This window comes from Orcinus orca, chromosome 16, assembly GCF_937001465.1.
Source record: "Orcinus orca chromosome 16, mOrcOrc1.1, whole genome shotgun sequence".
Taxonomy (NCBI): Eukaryota; Metazoa; Chordata; class Mammalia; order Artiodactyla; family Delphinidae; genus Orcinus; species Orcinus orca.
Genome location: NC_064574.1, coordinates 37,870,673 through 37,894,716, shown reverse-complemented (window position 1 = coordinate 37,894,716; position 24,044 = coordinate 37,870,673). Strand labels below are relative to the sequence as shown.

Below are 24,044 nucleotides of genomic sequence, written 5' to 3'. Positions count from 1 at the left end.
AAAAGTGACAACCGTGTCAAAAGCTGCTGAGCCTTCAGGCGTGAAAACTGACCAGTGGAAGGTGACTTGACGAAAGCTATTTTTGGTGAAGCGCTGGGACCCAAGCATACCTGGAATGTGTCCAAGAGTGAAGTGGAGGCAGAGTGGAGACCAGCACTCTCCAGTGGAGATATGACCTGTGCTGTACAGGTGACTTTAAATCTTCCAGGGACCCATGAAAAAGTAATAGGGAACTGGTGACATTAGACTTCAATAATGCATTATTCAACTCCAAATGTTACCTTTACAACGTGTGATCCATATACAATTATTGAGAGAGTTTATATTTTCGTACTACCTTTGAAGTCTGGGGTGGATTCTACACTTCTAGTATATCATTTCTGACCGGCCACACTTCAAATGCTTAATAACTAGATGTGGCCAGTGGCCACAGTACTGGCCAGCATGGGTGCGGACAATGCTTTTGGAGAGTTCTGCAGTAAAGGGGGAGCAGAGAAACTGGGTGGTAGCTGGACTGGGCATGGTGGGTAATGGAGGGTGAGTCTGGGATGACTCTGCAACAGGCATATTTGGTGGGATGTGATCAGCCACCATGTGTCAACCTGCAACTGAGTTCCAGGCACTGTTTCAGAAGCTTTGCATGTATTCACCAATGACACCCTCAAAACAACTTGGGGAGGCAGGGAGTTTTCTTATTACCGCACCGCATTCGTGGACAAGCAGCACGAATGCAATCCCACTGCTCATCGGACAGCATGGCTTCTTGGGAACATGTTGCTGCCAGTCCCCTGGCACCTGGCTGCAGGCCCCCAGGATATCAGTATCAGTCCAGGGTGGATAGATCCTGGGGGCCATGATGTCAGCTGACCCTGTGTGGGCACCAGTGTCACAGCTCAGGCCAGCTACTGCCTGCCGCAGCCTGGTGCACTGGCCCCCCTTACAGCCCTGGGTGGAAGGTATGGCAGAAGTTATCCCGCCAAACTCTTGTTTCCAGGATTGTAGAACATTCTGCCAGATATGAAGGCAGTAACGGGAGAAGGGGAAAAAAAAAGATCCTCAGTGCTGTTGAGATTTTTCTCACAGAAGCACTTAATGCAGTAACATGGTACTCTCAGTCTTTATCTTTTGAGAGTTGGATCTATTTTCTCATGGTTATATACATGAGTTTCTTCTGATTCTGTTTTGTTTACTCCAAATGAAAACAGCTAATAACCCAACTAGGATATTTTAAAAGTAATCCATAGAATATTAGAATACATAGCCGTTAAATCACATTCATAATGTGACTGTATCTGAATTCCTTGTGATCACATCTGCTCAGAACGACACACCCAGAACTGATCACATCAGGTTAGCGCTCCTGGGATGCAAGGTGGAGCACAGAGGTGAGGGGACAGAGGCCAAGGAATAGCACCACTTGGTGGCTTGTCCCAGAGCCAGTTCCTTAAGCCCCTCATAGTTGGTTCATGATTGTTTGGGGAAGTTAAATGCAGCAAGAGGTATGAAACACACTTTGGAAACTGGAAAGCATTGAGCACGTTTCCTTGACATTGTTGTGAAAGAAAATCTGACACCTGCGCAGACCACATGGGTTTATAAGAAGGTTAAGGATGCTTTGCATCTGTAGGAAACTTACATGATTAAATTCTTTCCCCACATCTCACTGGGGCTTCACTGAGTATTTGGCAGACAGGTAGTGTCCCTATCTGACAGAACGAGACCCAGGAGATTAAGTGTCTAAGGCCACACATTTAGCTGGGGGCAGGATTGAGTCGAGAAGGCCTGGTCCTGGTGCAGCACTCTCCCCACTGTGCCCAGGGGGTCAATTTGCCATCTTGGTTAGAGATGGAGATGGAGGAAGAGTACAGAACACTGAGCCCAAAGTCCGTGGGTCCAGCTTCCCTAGGTCATTATCTCACTGTGGCATCTAGACAAGCCCTTTATCTTCTCTGAACATCAGTTTCCTCATCTATTTTTAAAAACAGGGGGGGAGGTGATAATAGCTATATAGTGGGCCCTCACCCATCTCCTGGAAACAATACACAGATTTTCTTTTAGGGAGTCATGTCCCCACTGTACATCCAAAGTCCATGCCTTTCAGGAGGACTCATCTCCAAGCCTGACTCCAGAAGTGGGCCTGTGACCCAGGCCAGGCGAATCGGAGTTCAGAATTCATGAGCCTCATAGAGATGCATGGGCTACAGTGGCCCAGGAAGGGGCCTGCTCTCTTTTCCCATGAACCTGCAGCCACCAGGACCAACCACCACATGGAGGCTGACCATGAAGCCAAACAGTGGAAGGCAATGCCAACAGATGGTGAGAAACAGTCCTGATGGAAGTCTCTGTCCTCTGATCTCTGGGCTTTTGAGGCACATGAGCCAAAAACCTCCCTTTTCTTCCTAAGCCATTTAGAGCTGGCCTTCCTGTCCCTTGAAAACTAAAAGGTTCAAGACTGACACCATCTCTTCTCAGGTTTGTTGCACTTAACAAGTTATTGTATGTGACAACACTCGGTAAAACTAAAAGCCTTTTGCAAACAATAAAAGCAGCACAAAGGTAATATATTATCAGCTTATTTGGGGGAGGGGCAAATACTAATAATTAAAGCAAAAAACTGGAACTACTTTCAGTTCTTCATGACCTTGTAATAATAAGGCAGAAAGAAAAGTTTTCCTCCTAGTTCAGTGTGATGCCTGATGACTTCCAGGAGTGTCAGCATGGTGAAATGTGACCTGACACAAAAGGAGCTGCTCACAGAAAAGCAGCCCAAGTAGAGCCTGAAATACGACAGTGACCACAGTCTTAGATGGTGACGCAACCTGGTCATGCAGAAACCACACGTCTTAAAATGAAGAGGTCTCTCTTTCCCAAATTTGACTTCTAAGATTTTCTTAAATTATTTGATATTTAATAAGTGAAGGAAGTGAAAAGGACAAAACAGATGGGACAGAGTAGTCACGAACAATTAAAAGAAAGTATAGCAACATACATGTGTGCATTGGCTCAAAGGAACCAAAGCAAAAAGAGGTACATGAAAAGGAAAGTGGTATCTCAAGAATCCCACCGTGGCCTGAAGGCGTTTTCTCTGCAGGTGATAACGATGGAGGACGTCTGTACTGAGATGCCGCAGACAAAGCACTCGGTATAGGGACCAGTCCTCATGAGACACCCACCAGGCAGACATGACCTCCCCTATCACAGAGATGAGGAAAGTGACACCCAAGAGGCCATGCCATCTGCCCAATTCCCAAGGGACAAGCTTTGCGCTTCACTAGGGTCCTCTGGCCCACAGGCCCTCCATCTCTCTGCCCTCCCACGAAAGGACAAGTCTCTAAGGGGAAGAGGAGCACAGACTTGCTGATGATGTTGCCACTTGGGTTAGCAGCAGATACCCTAAGATACCCTAGTGTTTTGTTTTGTTTTTTTGTGGTATGCGGGCCTCTCACTGTTGTGGCCTCTCCCATTGCGGAGCACAGGCTCCGGACGTGCAGGCTCAGTGGCCATGGCCCACGGGCCCAGACGCTCCGCGGCATGTGGGATCTTCCTGGACCGGGACACTCACCCGTGTTCCCTGCATCGGCAGGCGGACTCTCAACCACTGCGCCACCACGGAAGCCCCCCTAGTGTGTTTTTTAAAAATAATTTTTTTTTAAGTTTTCATTCCTTCTGAATTGATGACTGTGAAACTATCTTGTGCAGATCTAGGGAAGTACCAATAAAATAGTTGAAAAGAATGTTAACCTGAAAATGAAATCAGTGAAAAAAAAAAATCAAGGAAGTGATCTTGCAGGAAGTACACATTTCATAGGGATTTTCCAGTGTACACTTACCTAACCCTCGAGAACCTAAAAATAAATCCTAAACAGCCTTGGGCCCCACAGTTGAGTCGCTGGTGCCACACAACTGTGAGAAAACTTGGGTGCTTGAAAGAATTTGTAGGTTTGGGACCAGTGCTTCTTAAGAAGGGAGAGCACTCACTGACCACTCTGAGAATTGAAGAGAGCTAATTCACTCTGGCCAGAAAAACATAAAAATACATACCACTCTTTAAAAAAATTTCAGATAATTCATGAATCATAGGTTAATAATGCCCAGTTTAAAAGTTGAAGGGAAATAGCTGTGAAAAATAGAGAGAAACTTAATGGCAATTACCCCAGGCAGAACTACCCCAACCCTTGGAGGTCTCCTTATTCAAAAATACCTTCCCTCAGAGGCCTGTGGTTGAAAAACGCCAACACCCACAGGAAGGTTGCCAGCCCATCGTTCGTGGTGGTGATCTTTTCCCTGACATCTCCCATGGCCGAGCTTGTGGGTCTGGACAGGATGGGAGAGGAGAGAGGTGGGTAAATGTGCAGGGCAGCCAGGCAGGTGGCAGGACTGGCCAGGGAGGGCCCACTGTGGCCCTGGTTGCCGGTGGGAAGAGGCGTGAGAGTCAGAGCAAAGACACCACAGATGACTGTCTGATTTCACAATTCTGCTCAGAACTGGCCCTCTGCCCAGGGATGCAGAAGGAACAGCTCTTCCCATCTCCCTCAGACACAGACAGGGAGACCCCCTTTCCAAGTCTCCAATCTCATGATAGTGACAGACTTCTGTGGACTCGTCTGCGAACCTCGCCCCATTTATGGCATTGCTTCCTTGGGAAAATGAGCACTGAATTCTAAATCATCTGTGTACTAGTGAACTTTCCCAACATAATCCCCTTGCACGTCGACTCCGTCTGTGCTATCGCCGTGGGTGTTCTCATGGCCGTGTGGCTTTTAGGAAGTTGGCCTGAGAGATCTGCTGGTTCCCAGCTCCTCTGTACCTCAGAGCAGTGACTGGGTCCTTCCTCCAAAGCAATGTCTCACTGGGAGTATACCGGCAGCTACTGGAAATGAAAGGCGTTTTAACCGGTGGTCTCTACTCTACCTCCTCCTCCCCTGGATGGTGGTTAACAGAGCTCCCGCAGGAGGTCTTGAGTTTACGCTCTTGTTGTACCCCTTTGTCCGTCACCGACTTGCTGCCAAAATGGGGCTTTGTCACTTAACTCTTTGGTACTTCAGTTTTCATAGTTGCAAAATGAAGCTGGGTTGGCAAATGGAGATGAAAAATGAGAGTGCTGAGCTTCTTGAGAAAATCACATGTGCAAGTATTTTTCTCATTTCTGGCACAGGGGGTAAGGTGTTTAGCTATCTGCTACTCTGGTGTTAATGGCATTTAAATTAACTCCTCTTTGGGGAAGAATGGGAATGATGGTGATAATAACAATTAATATTGCATTGGCCCTTTAGAGTTTACATTTTTGTATTGATCATCTCACTTGATCCTTGGGAAGGCTTGCATGGCAGGCATCACTTTTACTTCTGCTTAATAAGTCTGGGGATGGATGCTCCAAGAAGCCAAATGACTTGTCCAAGGTCATCAAGTGAGTGAGGGGAGAGAAAGTGGTCAAAGTCAAGTCTTATAATTTCACTTGATTCCTTTTTCACTTTTCTATTCCCTGCCATGTTTTGCTTAATTCAATCGATTATCTAAGTAGTCATCAAAGGGAGATTATAGGCCTCTCACAGGAAAGGTACATTATGGGGAAAAGGCACAAAGGATTAGAGGCCCCAGATACATCCTATTCTAACTTACCCTAACTATTCTAACTTACCCTATCTAACTATTCTAACCGAGATACGCCCTACCCTAACTTATCTATTCTACCTGTTCTAACTCAGCAAAGGGCAGGTTCCTTTGGAGGGCTGGAGATGGGGGCCAGGAGACATCTTGTTCACAAGTACTGCTGGCTAATCGTTTGGGAGAATTTTATTATTAGGAAGGGAGAACAAAACCTCAGTTTACTGTAACATACAAGCAAAGGATAGTTGATCTTAAAAGAAAATGATTGCCCCTGAGAAAAAATTTTCTTATGATCTCTGTCATTGTCTAGAAAAACTATTCTAGACAGGCCAGACCAACCAAGAGCATCTTCATCGCCCGAGGCTCCTGCCCTGAAGCATTTTCGTTAGCATCATCCACCTGCCAGTCCACATAAGGGAAGGGAAGGGCAGGCAGGTGATGGATGCCGCTATAGTTCCCATCCTTATCCAGCCCAACTACAGGCCTGGCTGAGGACACAGACACCTACCACACAGCAAAAACGTCACATAATTGAAAAGTAAATGATAAACTCACTGAAAGTTATTTTCCTTACTACCTAAGAAGTTTTTATATAGTAAGGAGTTTGTGAAATACAAAAATACCAATAAAAAAACTGACATAAACAGACAATTCACAAATTAGTGGGTCCTAGTTAAAATAAATACAGACCAAACTTAGTTATCAAGTATGAACTACAGAGGAGTACAGACTAGATCATTAACAGAGGTTATCTTTGGGTTGGGAGTTGTGGGTAATTTTTAGTTTCTAAAATCTTTTCTACAATGAACATGTACAATTTTGGTAAGCAGTTATTAAGTAAAAAACTAAGTTCAGAACACTGTGGGAAATGCAAAATATGGAAATGACCTCTTCCCACTCAAGGAAATTTGCCTAGTGCTACAGGAATCTCTTGTTAATGGCTTCCATGTAATTTATCACTAGCATTGTTTAGGAAATACAATAAGATAAGAAGAATGGATTCTTAAAGTCTACGATACAGTAAGAAAAACCTAGAAAAATCATCCACTACTTATTTAATTTTTTTGGTACAAAAAAAAGAGTTCCTCTCTTGAATGATCTGTTTTAAACTTACACAGACGTTTCCTCAAGGAAGCGAAATAATTCTGTCATCAGGGTACAGAAGTTAGTGCACAGTCAAATTGTTGTTTATTTCTTCTAGTCTAAAAACTTAAGGACTGAAATGTTTCCTTATAATTTCTATTTATCTTTCCTAAGATTAAACTATAACTCTCCCCTGAAATTTTTTTTTTTTCAATCACAATTTTTAAAGCTGTGAGTAAAATGCTCTTTTGTGCAAAATCATTTTGTGGTTTTTATTTAGCTACATTTTCATCTGCTTTCTCTGATAGAAATTCAGTGTGAGAAAGTATTTTTGAGATAATCTGATACCCTCCCCCTTGACTGAGAGGAGGGCTAATAAGGCCCACAGAGGTTCAGTTACGCACAGCTGAGAAATATGACAGCCGAGCTAAAAATAACCGAGGCTAGGGCAGTTTATTGCTTCTTTAGACTCATTTGCATTTCAGTTTTATACTCATAAACTAGAAGGAGGATTCTCTAACATTAAACAGTAGCTTGACTTAAGAGAAGTGTTCAGTTTAGTGCTGAAATATTGTCTCTTGTCAGGGCGTGCCAGCAATCCTTCCACTCTAGGCAAGGGCCTGGCGCTTTCTGAAGAATCTTAACAGCTGTTTTCACAGCTTGGCCACAAATCAAATGAAGGTGAGGCAGAGCTTCTGAATATCTTAACGTACACATCCACTTTTCTGCAGCTCTAGTGCTAAATGCCATTTTTAATTTCCCAAACAATCACAGACTTTTACAGCTTAGGTTTAAAAGAAAGTAACTTAGAATTTTGGACTTCCCTTCCCGAACTGTAGAGAGCAGCTGACTGAACCATTAAAGTGCAGAACGGGTACGTCTTTAAGAAAAAAGGAGGCTCTATTAGAATTACAACTTTTAGGTCACCTGGGTCACCTTCAGTACCCTTGATCTGCCAGACTGTAAGCTCCTTGAGGGCAAGAGCACTGTTTTTCTTTTTCTTTGTTTCCCCAGTGCCTACCAGAGCTCCTGGCACACAGCCAGTACTCAGGAAACTATGTTAAAATGTGATGGTGAGCAGATGGGAAGGTCTCCAGAGACTAGGAGCCGCTGTAACCAGTGTTCTATGAGACAGCAGCTTTGTGCTGACTCTGAAATGTCCCAGATATATACAGAGTTCTGTGATTATTTACACAATAAAGTTATTACTTTGGAAAGTAAAGCTATGACTTTGGTTATGTTCGTTATTTCTTTAATAAAGGAATGATAAAATGATACACAATTTTAAATTTCCCAAAGCCCCCCTGGGCTTTACATCTAAAGAAGAAAGCAGTCTTTACATGGGGACCTGGGTTTGTAAACACGAAAGAAAACATTTGCTGGAATGGGATACACTGAGCACCATACAAATTTACTTTCTGCTCTTAGTATTTCTAGGGAAAAGAAGGTGAAGGGAAAAACAAAACTATGAAACTAAAGGTAAAATCTTGCAAAAAGGTTTCCCAGCTCCATTTCTAGCAATAGGTCCCAAACTTAGGCTATAAGGGCTTCAAGATTTCTTATGAGAAACTGTAGTAAGAAAAATACAATGACTCATCTCGTAATAATGCCCTTTCTTCCCAAAGTACACATCATGATTCCCACATCCCTGGCACGTGGGCACTCAGGGCAGAGCTATTGCAACAACACGGAGCACCTCCCCACATGGAGTCCCTCGTGCACGGGGGTGTGCGTGTGACAGACCTCCGTGCACGAGGGACTCCATGCGGGGAGTCCCTCGTGCACGGGGGTGTGCGTGTGACAGACCTCCGTGGTGCTGGGGGGCAGCACTGACTGCACTCGTTCTGCCCCCAAAGGAGGGGGATTACTCCCTCTGGGCCGCCTGATCAGGAACAGTGGTTCTTTTGTGCTGCCACCTTTAGGAACCTGGGAGCTGAGTGCATCTGGCTTCCCTGTGTCCAGGAGGAGCAGCTCTGAAGAGGCACTCGCAGATTTCCTACCTGACTATTATTTAGACACCGAGGATCGAGGAAAGGAAAGGAAAGGAAAGGAAAGGAAAGGAAAGGGAAAAAGGCAGGAGAAAAGGCATCTCTACTCAAGGCAACAGCACGAGTTAAAGGCGCCCTGGCTGCTGCCCAGGTACTGACTCACCGCCATCACTTCCGTGGCTGGGGAAGAGGGAGGTCAGTAAACAGTTATAGGAAAAATAATTGACATTTATACCAAAGAAGTACCTCTGATACAGCTGCTCAGGAAGCCCATTCCCCAGGCCTTGCTCAGTCAGACATTCCTGGAGAGTAACTACCAAGAGAAAATGAGACGGATCCGGCCCTGTGGTGAGTATCAGTGTAAACTGATAAAAGAATTCGAAGCTTTAAGAAATGTAAGGAAGTTCAAGGGATACTCAGAGGAGAGCCAGACCTCACTGGCTTTGAGCATCTGAGAGAGAGTAAGAATAACGGGAGTAACTTTGCCTTCTCTTTGGCAGAAGGCAATTCTGGGAGGGAAGGATTGTTTATTGATCCTTAAGTAGCTGAGACTGAAGGGATCTGCAGATATCAAATATCAATGAGGACAGAGTCCAAGGCACTTGTAATGGAAGGACTGTGGCCTTGGCTGGACGGGCCATTTGTGGGAGAGAGGGCCCTCTGCTTGACCTGGGTATGTTATCGGTTCTGGGGGAAGGAGCTTGAGGAAGCGGTGGACAGGCCTGTGAGGAGGGGCGCTGTACAGGCAGGCTGGCCACGCAGAGGGGTGCATGGAGCCTGTGCCTGGGATGGAGCCATCTGGCAGTGCCAGGCGTTAGCTGACTTGTATACGTGTGGCTGGGAAAGCGTGTATGTGAAGGATGGTCAGAGGTGGGGAAAAAGGAAGCTCAAGAGACAGAGACTGACTACATCTAAAGAGAAGCACTCCAAACAGTGAAAGATCCTCATGATGTAAATGGCACTTTTCTCATAAGCTAACGTGGTTAAGTCTGACACTGTTATCCCTGGATATCAGAACATTTTGAATATGAGAACACGGAACTGGCTCACGCAAAAGGCTCAGACCAGTCAACTTTTCAGAATGACAATTCTTAATATTTAGGATGTCCTCCAGATTATAAGATTTATATGACAGCAGCTATAGGAAACTTACATCTGTATAAATACCAGTGCCCCTAAGGAGGATAATATTTCATTTGTATGGAGATATTTTAACTCACCCTTAATAATTTAAAATATTACATATTAATATAACATACCATACAATATCTAATTTCTTCTGTATTCCATGTGAAAACAGTAGTACTTTGTGGTACAATTAATTGTCGTTTTCTCAAACCACAAATCAATTTCTTCATTGGTCTGAGAATCAGTTAAGCTATATTACATTATAGCTGTTTGCTAACAGCATTACGACTTTAGTATTTATTAATTTACTAAGATAACTCAACATCCTACAAATACTTCACAAATAAACTTTCAATACTTTTCACCAGGTTTGCCCCATTTATTTCACTTAATGTGTATACTTAGCGTTTAATTGATAGATGAAATACGGGTCCCACTGGCTTTTCTGAAGGGCTCATCTGCTACAGATGAAGGTATCTAAATTTAAATCTGCATTCTCTCCTCTTTACTTTTGCTGGGTCTCTGTTCACCCTTTTAGTCTCTAAAACACTTTTCCTATGTATTTATTTAAGATAAGATAAGAAGCTGGTTTTAGACCATGTGGGCCAAATTTCAAATGGATTAAAAAATAATAAACATAAGGGATAATCTAATATCCCTATAAATTATTTTAGAAGCATAATAATCATGTCATACTTCATGCCCACGTTTAACGTCTACTAGATTTTTTTCCCTCTTTGTTAAAGTTTCAAGTCACAAGTCCAAGTCCAAAAATATGAAAAAAAAATTGGTACAGAAGTAAGTTCTGATAGATTGAGCTGTGACTGCAGCAAGATACACACACACACACACACACGCACACACACACACGCATGCACACACACACCAAGGAGACTCTCAAATGTATATGCTAAGCTTAAAAGACAAAGCTGTAAACTATAACATTAGGAGTGAATTTTCAGTATCCATTTGTCTGCATAGAGAACTCCAGCGAAACAGAAATAGGACTGATGGAGCTCAAAACTTAGCACGAGAAAAGAGAGAGAAAACAAACCCTATCAGCTAAGAAATAACACACTGGGGAAAAGTACTGGTTCTCATGAAAATGTCAGTGATTCACAATGGAATAAAATTCAAAAGCCACTGACCCCAATGAAAGCTTCTAGTGGAAACGTGGATTTTGCTTCATTTCATTTAAAGAATGCTTTATATTTCATTTAAATACTATCATAAGCATTTTCACAGTTTTTGTGATATGTTTTCTCATTTTTGTATTGCTATGGAAGAGATACTACTGATCATGCTAAATTTTCAAGGGGTCTTCAAGAAAAGAAGCAGCACATCAATTAATCAATATTATCATGCAAAACAGGTAAGACTTTTTGGTCCCTTAAAACATGCACTGAGGGCTCAAGAGCTGAATGAGAATAGACGACAATCTCTTTTCTATTTTTCATAATAACTCATCATTTAAGCAGATTTATTTGCTTACAGAATTTTTTTCATACGTACCAACTCTTCACTCTGACTTGCCAAAAGATCGTGACTGAATGCAAGCTGACTTACGCAGACCACAAATCTGTCAGGAAATACCCGGAGTTCTGTACAAAATGAAGGAAATCACATTACTAAAGGTATCAAAAGACTAAACACAGAAATGCTTGGTCCCAGACTTCTGAGTTACAGCAATAAGCGTGTATGTATCAGACACGTGTCTTCTCCCCTCCCCTCATTTCAGTGTTTGTCATCAGTACTGCGGAACAAGCACAAAGCTCTAGGGATGGCCAAGGAGGCTGCAGATTGGTCCACCTGAGCCCCTGGGCCATCATATCACATGAAACCCCCAGGCAGGGCCTTTACAGCTTTCCCTCTGTGTCAGTTTGCTGTTTTCTGTTCAGAACTCACATTTAGGAAATAGGGTCAACATTAACTAATGAGTGTTCTGACGTACACGGGAAGATGACGAAAATCTGAAAACGTGACTCAACAATGTTCTTACTAGTTTACTTATCCTCTCCTCGGTCACCTGGTCTTGGAGAGGTTCTCCTACAACTGATCTGAACCAGGCTATGAAAACAGCAGTGTCACTGATCAGGAATTAATGATCAAACTTAAGGAAATGGTTAAATGTGCAACAGTAGAGTTGATACAACAATAACACAGTTGCAGTGATCCATTATTACAACTTCTTAAAGCAAAACCACTGACTTCTGGGTGGGGAAGACTGAATGAATCACAGAACCAGACTTCTCAACACTCAACAAAAGGACTATAAAGTGGTAAATGCTACTACCTGTGTGCCTCCTTCTCCATCTGTCTATCCGTCTCTCCATTCATTCATGCAGCCTCCACCTATCTTTGGAGGGATGCTTAGCTGATGTTAACAGTGTACATTCTGGGGGGTGGGGGTGGGAGGGTCTTCTCTCCCCTTCTTTTACTTGGTTGTATTGCCTGAATATTTTTTATAATACGTATCATATTTATAACAGAAATAAAGCCATCTTTTTCTAAAAGAGAAAACCTTCCTCTTAGATGTGACCAATTTTTATTATGAGTCATGAAAGTGAAGCCTTTTACATACATTGCACATTTCCAACAATGGATGGCAACGGAGAGCACTGAGGTAGTGACGCAAGCCAAGCATGAAGGTGTCAGTTACACAGACACACAACTTCTGTACAGTTAACGCCTCACACCACTCGGGGAGGTTAAATGATACCAAAAGGCCTAGCGAGCTGATGTTCCGGGATCTGCTCTCTGCTCACCGGGACCTCTGTTGTCTCCTTGTGGGGGTCACTCTTCTCTATTCCAATTCATTCTACTCAGGGCAAGTGGGGTAGCAGTTCCAACAAGAGCTCCGCTTACCCTGCTCAGAACCCCACCCTGGCTCCTCACCATGCGACCTGCAAACATTCAGTCTCCGCGACTGGGGCCTAACCTGCTATTCTGATCTGACTCCCTCTGGTCCTTCTCATGCAGAAACCCCCATTTCAGGGGGTCCAGTGTGTTTAAACTTTGACCCACATGGGTGCTATATCTGGCTAGGTGGCTAGGGTGGACATTGAAAAGGCAGAAAAACAAAGTTAACATAGCAGTTAGTATTTATTCACTAATTCTTCCAATATCTTATTGAGATAAAAGGTAAACAGTCCACTTCTTGCTTTATGGAAGGGGAAACTGAGACTCAGAATTCATTATTTGCACCCCTGCCCCCCAATATCACAATCTTGAAACATAGTTCATTAGTGGATCTGAACTAGAATTCAAAATGATCAGTTCTATCAAATGATTCCTCTCGAAAATAAGAACGCTAGGGCTTCCCTGGTAGCGCAGTGGTTAAGAATCCGCCTGCCAATGCAGGGGACACGGGTTCGAGCCCCGGCCCGGGAAGATCCCACATGCTGAGGAGCAACTAAGCCCGTGAGCCACAACGACTGAGACTGCACTCTAGAGCCCACGAGCCACAGCCACTGAAGCCCGTGCTCCTAGAGTCCGTGCTCTGCAACAAGAGAGACCACTGCAATGAGAAGCTGGCGCACCACAACGAAGAGTAGACCCCACTCGCCACAACTAGAGAAAGCCCACGCACAGCAACAAAGACCCAATGCAGCCAAAAATAAATAAATTTTAAAAAAAGAAAAGAAAAGAAGAATGCTAGAATGGCAGATTTTAAACAATGTGGTGCCAGGTATTATATAAATAGAAGGCCACTTATGTACCCTTTCACTCTGCTTAGGTTATAACTGAGATTTATATTATGTCAATATTTAAATAAAGTAAAGATTTAAGCAATGGCAGTCCCTACCAGGAAGGGTAGCTAGGCTGTATTTTAACAAAGTTAACTGGTTTATTTTACTAAGAGAACTGAACAGAGTGGAAGGCCCCACTGTGAGAGTAACATAGTCAACTGACACTTAGAGTTAAGAAAGTGCAGGAGGGTTCCCTTTTCACCATACCCTTTCCAGAATTTACTGTTTCTAGATTTTTTGATAATGGCCATTCTGACTGGTGTGAGGTGATACCTTATTGTAGTTTTGATTTGCATTTCTCTAATAATTAGTGATGTTGAGCATCTTTTCATGTGCCTTTTGGCCATCTGTATGTCTTCTTTGGTGAAATGTCTATTTAGGTCTTCCTCCCATTTTTTAATTGCATTGTTTGTTTTTTTGATATTGAGCTCCATGAGCTGTTTGCATTTTTTTGGAGATTAATCCGTTGTCTGTTGTTTTGTTTGCAAATATTTTCTCCCATTCTGAGGGTTGTCTTTTTGTCTTGTTTATGGTTTCCTTTGCTGTGCAAAAGCTTTGAAGTTTCAGTAGGTCCCATTTGTTTATTTTTGTTTTCATTTTCATTACTCTAGGAGGTGGGTCAAAAAAGATCTTGCTGTGGTTTATGTCAAAGAGTGTTTTTCCTATGTTTTCCCCTAAGAATTTTATAGGGTCTGGTCTTACATTTAGGTCTTTAATCCACTTGGAGTTTATTTTTGTGTATGGTGTTATGCAGTGTCCTAATTTCATTCTTTTACATGTACCTGTCCAGTTTTCCCAGCACCACTTATTGAAGAGGCTGACTTTTCTCCATTGTATATTCTTGCTTCCTTTGTCGTAAATTAGGTGATGATATGTGCATGGGTGCGTGGGTTTATCTCTGGGCATTCTATCCTGTACCATTGATCTATATTTCTATTTTTGTGCCAGTACCATACTGTCTTGATTACTGTAGCTTTGTAGTACAGTTTGAGGTGAAAAGTGAACCCTCCTGCGCTGTTGGTGGAAATGTAAATTGATACAACCACTATGGGGAACAGTATGGAGGTTCCTTAAAAAACTAAAAATAGAACTATCATATGACCCAGGAATCCCACTACTGGGCATATACCCTGAGAAAACCATAATTCAAAAAAAGAGACATGTACCACAGTGTTCACTGCAGCACTACTTACAATAGCCAGGACATGGAAGCAACCTAAATGTCCATCGACAGATGAATGGATAAAGAAGATGTGGCACATATATACAATGGAATATTACCATTAAAAAGAAATGAAATTGAGTTATTTGTAGTGAGGTGGATGGACCTACAGTCTGTCATACGGAGTGAAGTTAAGTCAGAAAGAGAAAAACAAATACCGTATGCTAACGCATATACATGGGATCTAAAAAAAAAAAAAAAAGGGACTGATGAAGCTAGTGGCAGGGCAGGAATAAAGATGATGCAGACATGGAGAATGGACCTGAGGACATGGAGGGGGATGGGTAGAGGGGGAAGCTGGGGCAAAGCAAGAGTAACATCGACATATATACACTACCAAATGTAAAATAGTCAGCTAGTGGGAAGCAGCAGCACAGCACAGGGAGATCAGCTTAGTGCTTTGCGATGACCTAGAGGGGTGGGATAGGGAGGGTGGGAGGGAGGCTCAAGAGCGAGGGAATATGGGGACATACGTACGCATATTGCTGATTCACTTTGTTGTACAAAAGAAACTAACACAGTACTGTGAAGCAATTATACTCCAATAAAGATGCCTTTAAAAAAAAAGAAAGTGCCCGTAACTGCAGATTCCAAGAGCAAACCTCCACACAGTTACTTTTTAAAGTCCCTGTTTCATGTCTTATGTACTAAAATCATCCAAGGAAGCTGAGCTAGATTTTCTTTCCGGTCGTTAGCATCTGACTCTGTTGTTGTTGGCTGGACACGTCTGAAATCATTTCCTCAGTGGACGTCTTGACTTGGGGAAATGGGGGCCAGGGTGGGGGGAAAGCAGGCCTCATCACACACCTAGGAAAGCATTTTCTTGTGCACGTGCTTGCTCTGTACTCCTGGGCCTTGGTGTGCACGGACAATGGTGAAGTGAGTCACAGTTTAACTGCCTGTCCAGTCACTCTGGAAGCTCAAGGAAAGTGCTGAGAGGCAGCAGGAAAGGAAAGTAGAGTGTGGCACCACTCACTGCGCTCAGGCAGGCAGTAAACAGTGCAAGATGAAACACAAATAATCACAAGTGCTTGCAAATACTAAGTTTCATGAAGGCTATGAGGCAACTAGGAATCTTCATTCCTTAGTTTTCACCCCTTCTCTAAGGACACGTTAATTGTGCACAATGCCTGACGACCCAAGAAATTGGCTTCTCACCTGCATTCTGTGAGCCCCCGAGGCAGCGGAGACGTATCCCTCTCTTGAGGAAATAGGCTGTGATTTGAAAGCCATAACCTGTAAAGTGAATATCATATGATATCACTTATATGTGGAATCTAATTTAAAAAATGATACAAATGAACGTATTTACAAAACAGAAACAGACTCACAGATTTCTAAAACAAACCCATGGTTACCAAAGGGGAAATGTGGAGGGGGAGGGATAAATTAGGAGCTTGGGATTAACATACACACACTACTATACATAAAATAGATAACCAACAAGGACCTACTATACAGCACAGGGAACTCTACTCAATACTCTTTAATGACCTGTATGGGGAAAGAATTTGAAAAAGAATGAATATGTGTATATGTGTAACTGAATCACTTTGTTGTACACCTGAAACTAAAACAACTTTGTAAATCAAGTATACCCCATTAAAACAAACAAACAAACAAAAACCTGTAACGTGAAAGAAGACAGCATTAGATAATAAGCTTGTTTGTGACTGAATCCCATGGGCCTAGCCCAGTGCCTGCCATCCAGTGAGCATTCAGTGATTACCTAGTGAGCAAAAGATGAAGAGAATCCGTAGAGGGCCTCGCTTAGAGGAAGGGGTGAACAGTGTACGCTTAGCTCTTCCAGGAGGCCCGGCCACGGCACCTGGAATAGCCTCGTCCCTGAAGCAGCTCAGTTACTTTATCTGTAAATTGGAATAAATGAGGTCTGACCAAACAGGCCTAACAACCAGTCCCTCCAGGTTGGAGGATTAATTCAGGCTGAGCTGGTGCACCAATCTTGGCCACCTTCTGATGCTCATCACTTATCAGCTCACAGAAAGAAGAGTTTAATACCTATTTGAAGAAGGGTGTATTTTGCTTGTAAATAAGTTATTCTAATTCAAGTACAGTAAAGCCTTTATATAGGATGAGATGAAAAGAAATATGACATGAACCTCCCCCCAACCCACGAAAAGAGAAGAGGCAGAAAGAAAACTCTCCAATCCACCAGAATGGCCAAACTGAAAAAGGCCAAGAGTGCCAAGTGTTGGCAATAATGTGGGCAAATGGGAATTCTCATGCACTGCTGGTGGAAGTATGAAATGGTACAGCTTCTTTCAGCATCTAAAGCTGAACTTAAGCATAAACACACAGAACATTAATAGCACTTTTCACAATAGTCCCAAACTGGAAGCAATGCAAATACCCATCAAAAGTAGAATTTTTTTTTTTTTTTTGCGGTACGCGGGCCTCTCACTGGTGTGTCCTCTCCTGCTGTGGAGCACAGGCCCAGCGGCCATGGCTCACGGGCCCAGGCGCTCCGCGGCATGTGGGATCCTCCCAGTCCGGGGCACAAACTTGTGTCCCCTGCATCGGCAGGCAGACTCTCAACCACTGCGCCACCAGGGAAGCCCAAAAGTAGAATTTTTAATTGAAAAAAAGGGAGGAGGTAATAGTCACACAGTGCAATCCTACTCTGCCCCTAAAAGTGAATAAGCTACAACTAGAGGCAATATCAGAACTGAATCTCACAAACATGATGTTAAGTGAAAGAAGCCTGGTCCAAAGGAGTGCATTCCATCTGTGATGATGGAGACATTACCATTCACCTTACAGGGTGGCAATGGAATTTCAGGTGGCTCACAGGAAGTACCAGCATAGTTCCTTCCTTCCTTCCAGCCCCCCTCCAGGTATAGACTACTCTCTTGACGACTCTCCTGAAATCAAGTAAAAACGTCCGGTTAACACAGTCCAGTACTTGGTGGAAGAATCAGAAGTGAAAGGCCCACCAAAGATTGGTGAGGGTTCCCAGGTTCTAAAACAACCTCAGAAAATTGCTAACTCTTAAAGACAGTATTTTATTTATGAAATTGGAAGGTCCAGGAGTTAAAAAGAGGTGGTCTCCAGGCCCACTGGATTCTCCAAAGACTATCATTATGATTGTTTTGACATAACTTGTACATAAAGAACACAAAGTTTCCAGTTTTACATTCAAGTATCCTTCTGTCACCCTCGTAGAAAGATCCAGAACATCAGTGACCACAGACTTGATGTTCTGTCTACACAAGCTATGGCTCTGACAGCACAACTGCTTCAGTCACGGGGATTTTGAAATAACAGTGACATCTATGATGGGATAATCTCCAGATTTACTGAGATGAAATATATTTTTTCCTAACATACCTGAAGTGGATTGCACTTTGGTCATGTGGCTTTCTTCTGCTTAAAGTGTCAAACAAAATATGCACACCACTGGCATTATTCTGAGTGCTTTAAAACAAATACTTCAGCCCTTAGGTCACCGAGAGAGTGGAAGTGACATCCACATCTGTTTATTTGTCCTACTGCTGGGGGAGGGGGATGGTAAGAGGAGTCCTTAACAATTTGGGATTTACAAACACACAAAGAAAGGTGATTTTCAAAGTAATGATTTATCATGTGAGTCTTCCAAAGGACTGACGACAACAACAAAAATGCAATATCGAAGTCATTCTGCCTTTGCTGGTGGATCACACTTAATGCTTATAGTTCCAGGTGATCAAGAGTCAGATGGCATGCTCAAATTTTCAAAACTCTTTTCCCTGTACAAAATCTCCAGCGATAAAGTGTTATTAGTAGGAAGGCACTAAATCTGAAGTCGACTAGGAAAGCTCGAGCTCAGGAAGCCTGGTATCTGGAGATACCACTTGAGTAATAACTAAATCCTGCTTGGTCAGCTGTCTCAGTAGGACACCTTCCCCTACAGAAAAATAAAGCAGTATAAGTCAAATTCTGACTGTTTTACTACTGACATTACTAGGAGAAATGAGTTTATTGAAATCCTTCCTCTTCTGTCCCCCACCCTCCTGGACAGGATTATGTTAAAGGCAATCATTCCTCAGCTGGCGTCTTGTTATGGTTTTAGTGGAAAACCCTGTCGAATGGCACCTATAAGAGAAATGGTAAGTTTACCATGGAAAAGAGACTTGCACCTGCTTAGTTCAAATTCTACTGGCTGTAGGAAACCTTATTGTTTAAAGGGAAACTTGAAGAGAGAGAAAACACAAGAAGTATTTGTGTCAGTTCTTACGGCAAACTAATTTTGATATGTAAACGAAGAAACTCACTGCTGTTGAAATATACTGAACTGAAATGCTTAGGGAGCTGTACTTCATTTATCCATAGATAATAGGCAGTGATAAAGAGTACATTATCTTTGCTCTTTAATGAAACTGGCTTCACAGACTTGAGCAGGCTACTGAGATCCTGTATTATCCAGGGTTAATGTAAAGCTCCACTACTCTCGAAAGCTAAATAGCAGCTTGGCAAAGAATCCAGGAGGCCTTCTGTTTCCCCTTCTTGGGCACCAGCTTGCAACGCTGATGTTCTAAATGCCCGGAACCAGGGTCAGGGCCAGCGGGGGAAGAAGCAAAATGGAAATCATAAAGTGATATTCATCTGAAAACTACATGACAATGGTATTCCAAGATCCAGAGGCACTTATAAATCACACTTAAGGATGCCTGTTTTCTTTGAGCTACTTACTGTGGGCCTCCTTAATTTGAAAAAACTGTCTGTAGCCACAGAAAGAGATTGGGGTTAGAGAGAGGACTGCTTTGTAGTGGAAGCACCTTTCCACCAGGAGTCTTCAGGTATGTCTACTTCTAGAAATAATTTATATTTCTGCGTTGCTTAATGTCATGAGACATCCAGTACCAGCAGGAGGCCATCGTCTCCCATGGCCCCCAAGCAGCCCCAAAAGTCTCCCATCCCTGTGCCTCCCGCATTCTGTACTTTATAAAGAGCTGCTGCACTTCCGGCTACCTTTCTACAGACAACCTTGCAATGAAGCCCCAGATGATGACTTATTACCACATGTACTTCCTTCTGTTCTTCACCAAAGAACATTAAGTATCCAAGAAAGAAAGGAGGCAGGGGTCAGTAATATTTGTGAGAGAAAGAAAGGGTGGTCCATGTTTTAAGGACAGAGTTCTGCTACTATTTCATTTAACATTCTGCCTAAAATAAACTGTTCCAAATGGCTTTATCAGAAATTCAGAGATTTCATGAATAGAAAGGGAAAAACAAAAAAAAAAAAAATCAAGTATGAGTTGAACAAATTCCATCCTGGCTTAGCCAGGCAATAGATTAGTTTTAAGTAGTACTGTGCTCCAATGAGTAATACTTTTGAAGGGAGTGGTCGTTTATTTGGGTTGTTACATTTCATAGTCCCAAGACACTAAGAGCAAATATCCAACATGGAGTTTTTACTGTAAAACTATCCAGCTTCTCTTGTTTTCCAGGGGATTCCTGGCCAACATGACTTGAGCTTCCCCAAGACTGCCAAGGGGAAGCTGTGGTCCAGTGCACCATGGTGGGAAGCCCTCTCCCACGGCGACTAGGAGACCAATTCATGGGGAGCCTGGGAAACTGCCTTGGGTCAGCCTGCTGAGCCCCTGGACAGCCGGGCAGGTAAGCACCCTTCACAGTGGGCTCCGCCCACCACTTCATGGCTCCCCTCCAGCGAAGCCTTCTCCCAACCCACAGGGCAGCCTCAGCAAGACATACTGTGTCCCACAACACTTCTCTCCCAGAGGTGACGGCTTCCTTAGTATCCTCACGCACAAGCATGAAAAATTTCCAACACCCAGAAAAGAGGAAAAACAGTGCCATGAACACCCAAAAGCCCGCCATCTATACTCAGTAATGGTTAATATTGTATCATATTTCATATACCCACTTGCTATACCATTTCAGAGTAGACATCATGACGTTTTACTCCTAAATATGCAAGCACAGACTCCCAGACAATGACATTCTCCTATATCACAAAATACTATGATCAGAACTGACATGACATTATTGCTCAAATAGACAGTCCATGTTCAAATTCTCAAAATGCCCCCAAAATGTATATCACTGACTTTCCTCCTGAACTAGAATCCAACCAAAGGTCATGCATTGCATCTGGTTATGTTTCTTACACCTAGAATAATAAAATAACCACTTCCATTTTTCCATAACTCTGACCTTTTAAAGAGATCAGGCTAGTTTTTCTGGAGAATGACCCCCATTCAGGATTTGAACTTTAAAGAAAAAATCTCAGTTGCCTAAATACAAATTTTCAAACTGCATGCTATTTTATTTATTTATTTATTTTGCGGTACGCGGGCCTCTCACCACCGCGGCCCCTCCCGTTGCAGAGCACAGGCTCCGGACGCACAGGCCCAGCGGCCATGGCCCACGGGCCCAGCCGCTCCAAGGCATGTGGGATCCTCCCGGACCCGGGCACAAACCCGTGTCCCCTGCATTGGCAGGTGGACTCTCAACCACTGCGCCACCAGGGAAGCCCCTGCATGCTATTTTAGAATGCCAGTCATTTATTAATTTTGATGGTTTCTTTAGCTGCTGCAGGAAATTGCAGGTTCAGACTAAAGCTATAATTACAATTCCAAGTCTGAAACACACACGACTTGAAGATTCAGTCCTAAAGTTGATTTTGAAGAAACCAAATCTTAAATTTATAGATACTTCAATTTTCAGCAAAAGTAAGCTTACCTAAGCAGGTGTGATAGTGGTCTCATATTGGTCTACATTTGTTTTAAGAAAGGGGACTTGGTGGCAATCAGATGACTGTGGGCTGAACTAGAAGCAGCTCCATACTGTGCACCAGTTCAGACTTGTGACTCTTTCCAGTCTGAGGTCTTGAGTCAGTGCTCATTCACTAGCTGAAGACTTGGGTGAGATTTAATAAGACAGTAGGAAGGAAGGGTCTCATACCTATCAAGTACTGACAATGTCTTGGTGCTAGACTAGGCCAGGAACACATAATATATTTAAAAGATGGGTAACGTGTGTGTTTTAAAGCTATTTAGTTCAGGAGAAATGAAGTTATAACTCATGACTTCTGAAACTGTGCCTATTCGGAAAGTCATACCAGTCCTTATCAGACCGTCAACAGTAGAGAAATCATAAGCTTGAGGCCATCTCTTGAAACATAAAGGAAAAACTAAGTATGAGACACCGTCTTTGAAAAGCCTTTATGGAGCCCTTTGAAACATTTTGTAGGTCTAAGTGCGACCTTCACCATTGCTGATGTCGGTGGGGTTGTAGAAAAAAACTGTTCTGTGGGAAACAAAAAGCAAGTGTCCTGTCCTAAGTTTAAGAAGACACACACAGGATCCTAGTCTAAGACCACAACTGGGAAACAATTTGGGTGGGTAAGTGGAATATTTGATCCTGGGCTAAAAGTTTCACTTATTACCCAAGACATTTAGAGACTCCAAAAAAGTTCCCTTGAGATAACATTTCATGTCTTTAAATAAGGACAGAACTGGACTCTGAGTCACAAAGAAGCTATGTCTATTTGATGCCAAAACAAATGGGCAAACTGGTTAGTTCCATTAAAAAAAAAAAAAAAAAAAAACCTGTGAACAAAATAATTACTTGAGGCCAAATTTACTTGGAAAAAAACAAATTTTCTACCTGTAACCTCACTGACTTTGTATGTAATACCACGGGCCACATGTGCTATTAATTTTATTATCTACAGGATCTATCAGAGATTGTTAACACTGAATGAGAAAGCTTCTCAGGGCAGACAAAAATTAGAATAAAACATACTGAGAAACTATCACTTTACATTTCGTTCGCATACCACTTTCCCACTATTTTGTTTATAAAAATATGCCCTTAACGTTAAATATGAAAACCGTGATTAGATAACATTCAAGCACAGATGAAATGATATTCAAAACGATGGTCTCCATGGTACTCATGGGAATGATGTGATACTGAGTACTTATAAAACTCAAAGTTACCTATAAAATCCTTCACTCACATTTATATAACTAGGCATAAAAAGCAACACAGAGTTTTAAGAAACCTTCTAAATGAGGTAGCTAGTTGTTTGAACTGCTGGTTGTTGAAGCAGGTCCCTCTGCAATAGCTGTCAAACTTCCTGTGCCCAAGACGAGGATGCCAGATGAAGCACGACCTCTGTGGGCTCCTTGTCTTGCACAGGGCCCACTGCAGCTTCGATGACCATGTACATTGAGAAAAAGTGTTCTTGAACCATGGGATTTATTCCAACAGGATCGCAGACTCACAGGACAAGAAAGATCTTTGAGAAGTCACCTACTCTACTTCCCGCTTATTAGGACCATATTTATTTATTTAACATCTTTATTGGAGTATGATTGCTTTACAATGTTGTGTTAGTTTCTGCTGTATAACAAAGTGAATCAGCTATATGTATACATATATCCCCATATCCCCTCCTTCTTGCGTCTCCCTCCCACCCTCCCTATCCCATCCCTCTAGGTGGTCACAAAGCACAGAGCTGATCTCCCTGTGCTATGCAGCTGCTTCCCACTAGCTATCTATTTTACATTTGGTAGTGTATATATGTCCATGCCTCTCTCACTTCGTCCCAGCTTACCCTTCTCCCTCCCCGTGTCCTGAAGTCCATTCTCTACATCTGTGTCTATTTCTGTCCTGCCCCTAGGTTCATCAGAACCTTTTTTTTTTTTTAGTTTCCATATATATGTGTTAGCATATGGTGTTTGTTTTTCTCTTTCTGACTTACTTCACTCTGTATGACAGACTCTAGGTCCATCCACCTCGCTACAAATAACTCAATTTCGTTTAAACCATATTTAAAAAACAATACTGAAAGGCTGAATGAAAAATGCCATGCCTATACGTGTACAGCTCAGTTCTTCCTTTACCACTTGAATTGAGGTTGCACACTTAAATGCTTAAGGGGCAAGACAGGTAACAGGAAAGGGCTGGGTTCTGACAGAGGTGAACTGGAGAAAGTACACACCTGGTTTAAAGGGGGCAGCTGCTACTGAACTCCAGCCGTCAGCTGCTGCTGGAAACTCGGGTGCAGGGTACCAGATTTTAAGCCTTGCCAGAAAACCTGGAAATCTAAATTTTTATGTGAGATGTCCCAAATTTTAAATTAGCAATGAATTCAAAATTTTAAACTATGCCGTGCAGTCCAAAATAATGTTTCTGAGGGCCACTTCAGCTTCGCACTGCCAGTTTGCAATCTCTAATCTGAACTGCTCACACTTCAGTTGAAGTTCATTTTGTGTCCTGTCTTTGGCAGAGCTGAAG

At 42.8% G+C, this 24,044-nt stretch overlaps 1 protein-coding gene and 1 long non-coding RNA gene across 2 annotated transcripts in view; one reads left to right on the top strand and one right to left on the bottom strand.

Moving 5' to 3' along the window:
* The window catches only part of SLX4IP (SLX4 interacting protein), a 185,397-nt gene that overhangs the window by 11,301 nt on the left and 150,052 nt on the right, over positions 1 to 24,044 (bottom strand). The window contains 2 exon segments of the mRNA XM_033440317.2: positions 11,319 to 11,407; positions 15,936 to 16,013. Of these exon segments, the coding sequence (XP_033296208.1) occupies positions 11,319 to 11,407; positions 15,936 to 16,013 (167 nt within the window).
* On the top strand, positions 8,740 to 11,429 carry LOC125961426 (uncharacterized). The gene is made up of 3 exons (XR_007472140.1): positions 8,740 to 9,026; positions 11,093 to 11,178; positions 11,301 to 11,429. It is a non-coding gene; the product is annotated as an uncharacterized LOC125961426 (long non-coding RNA).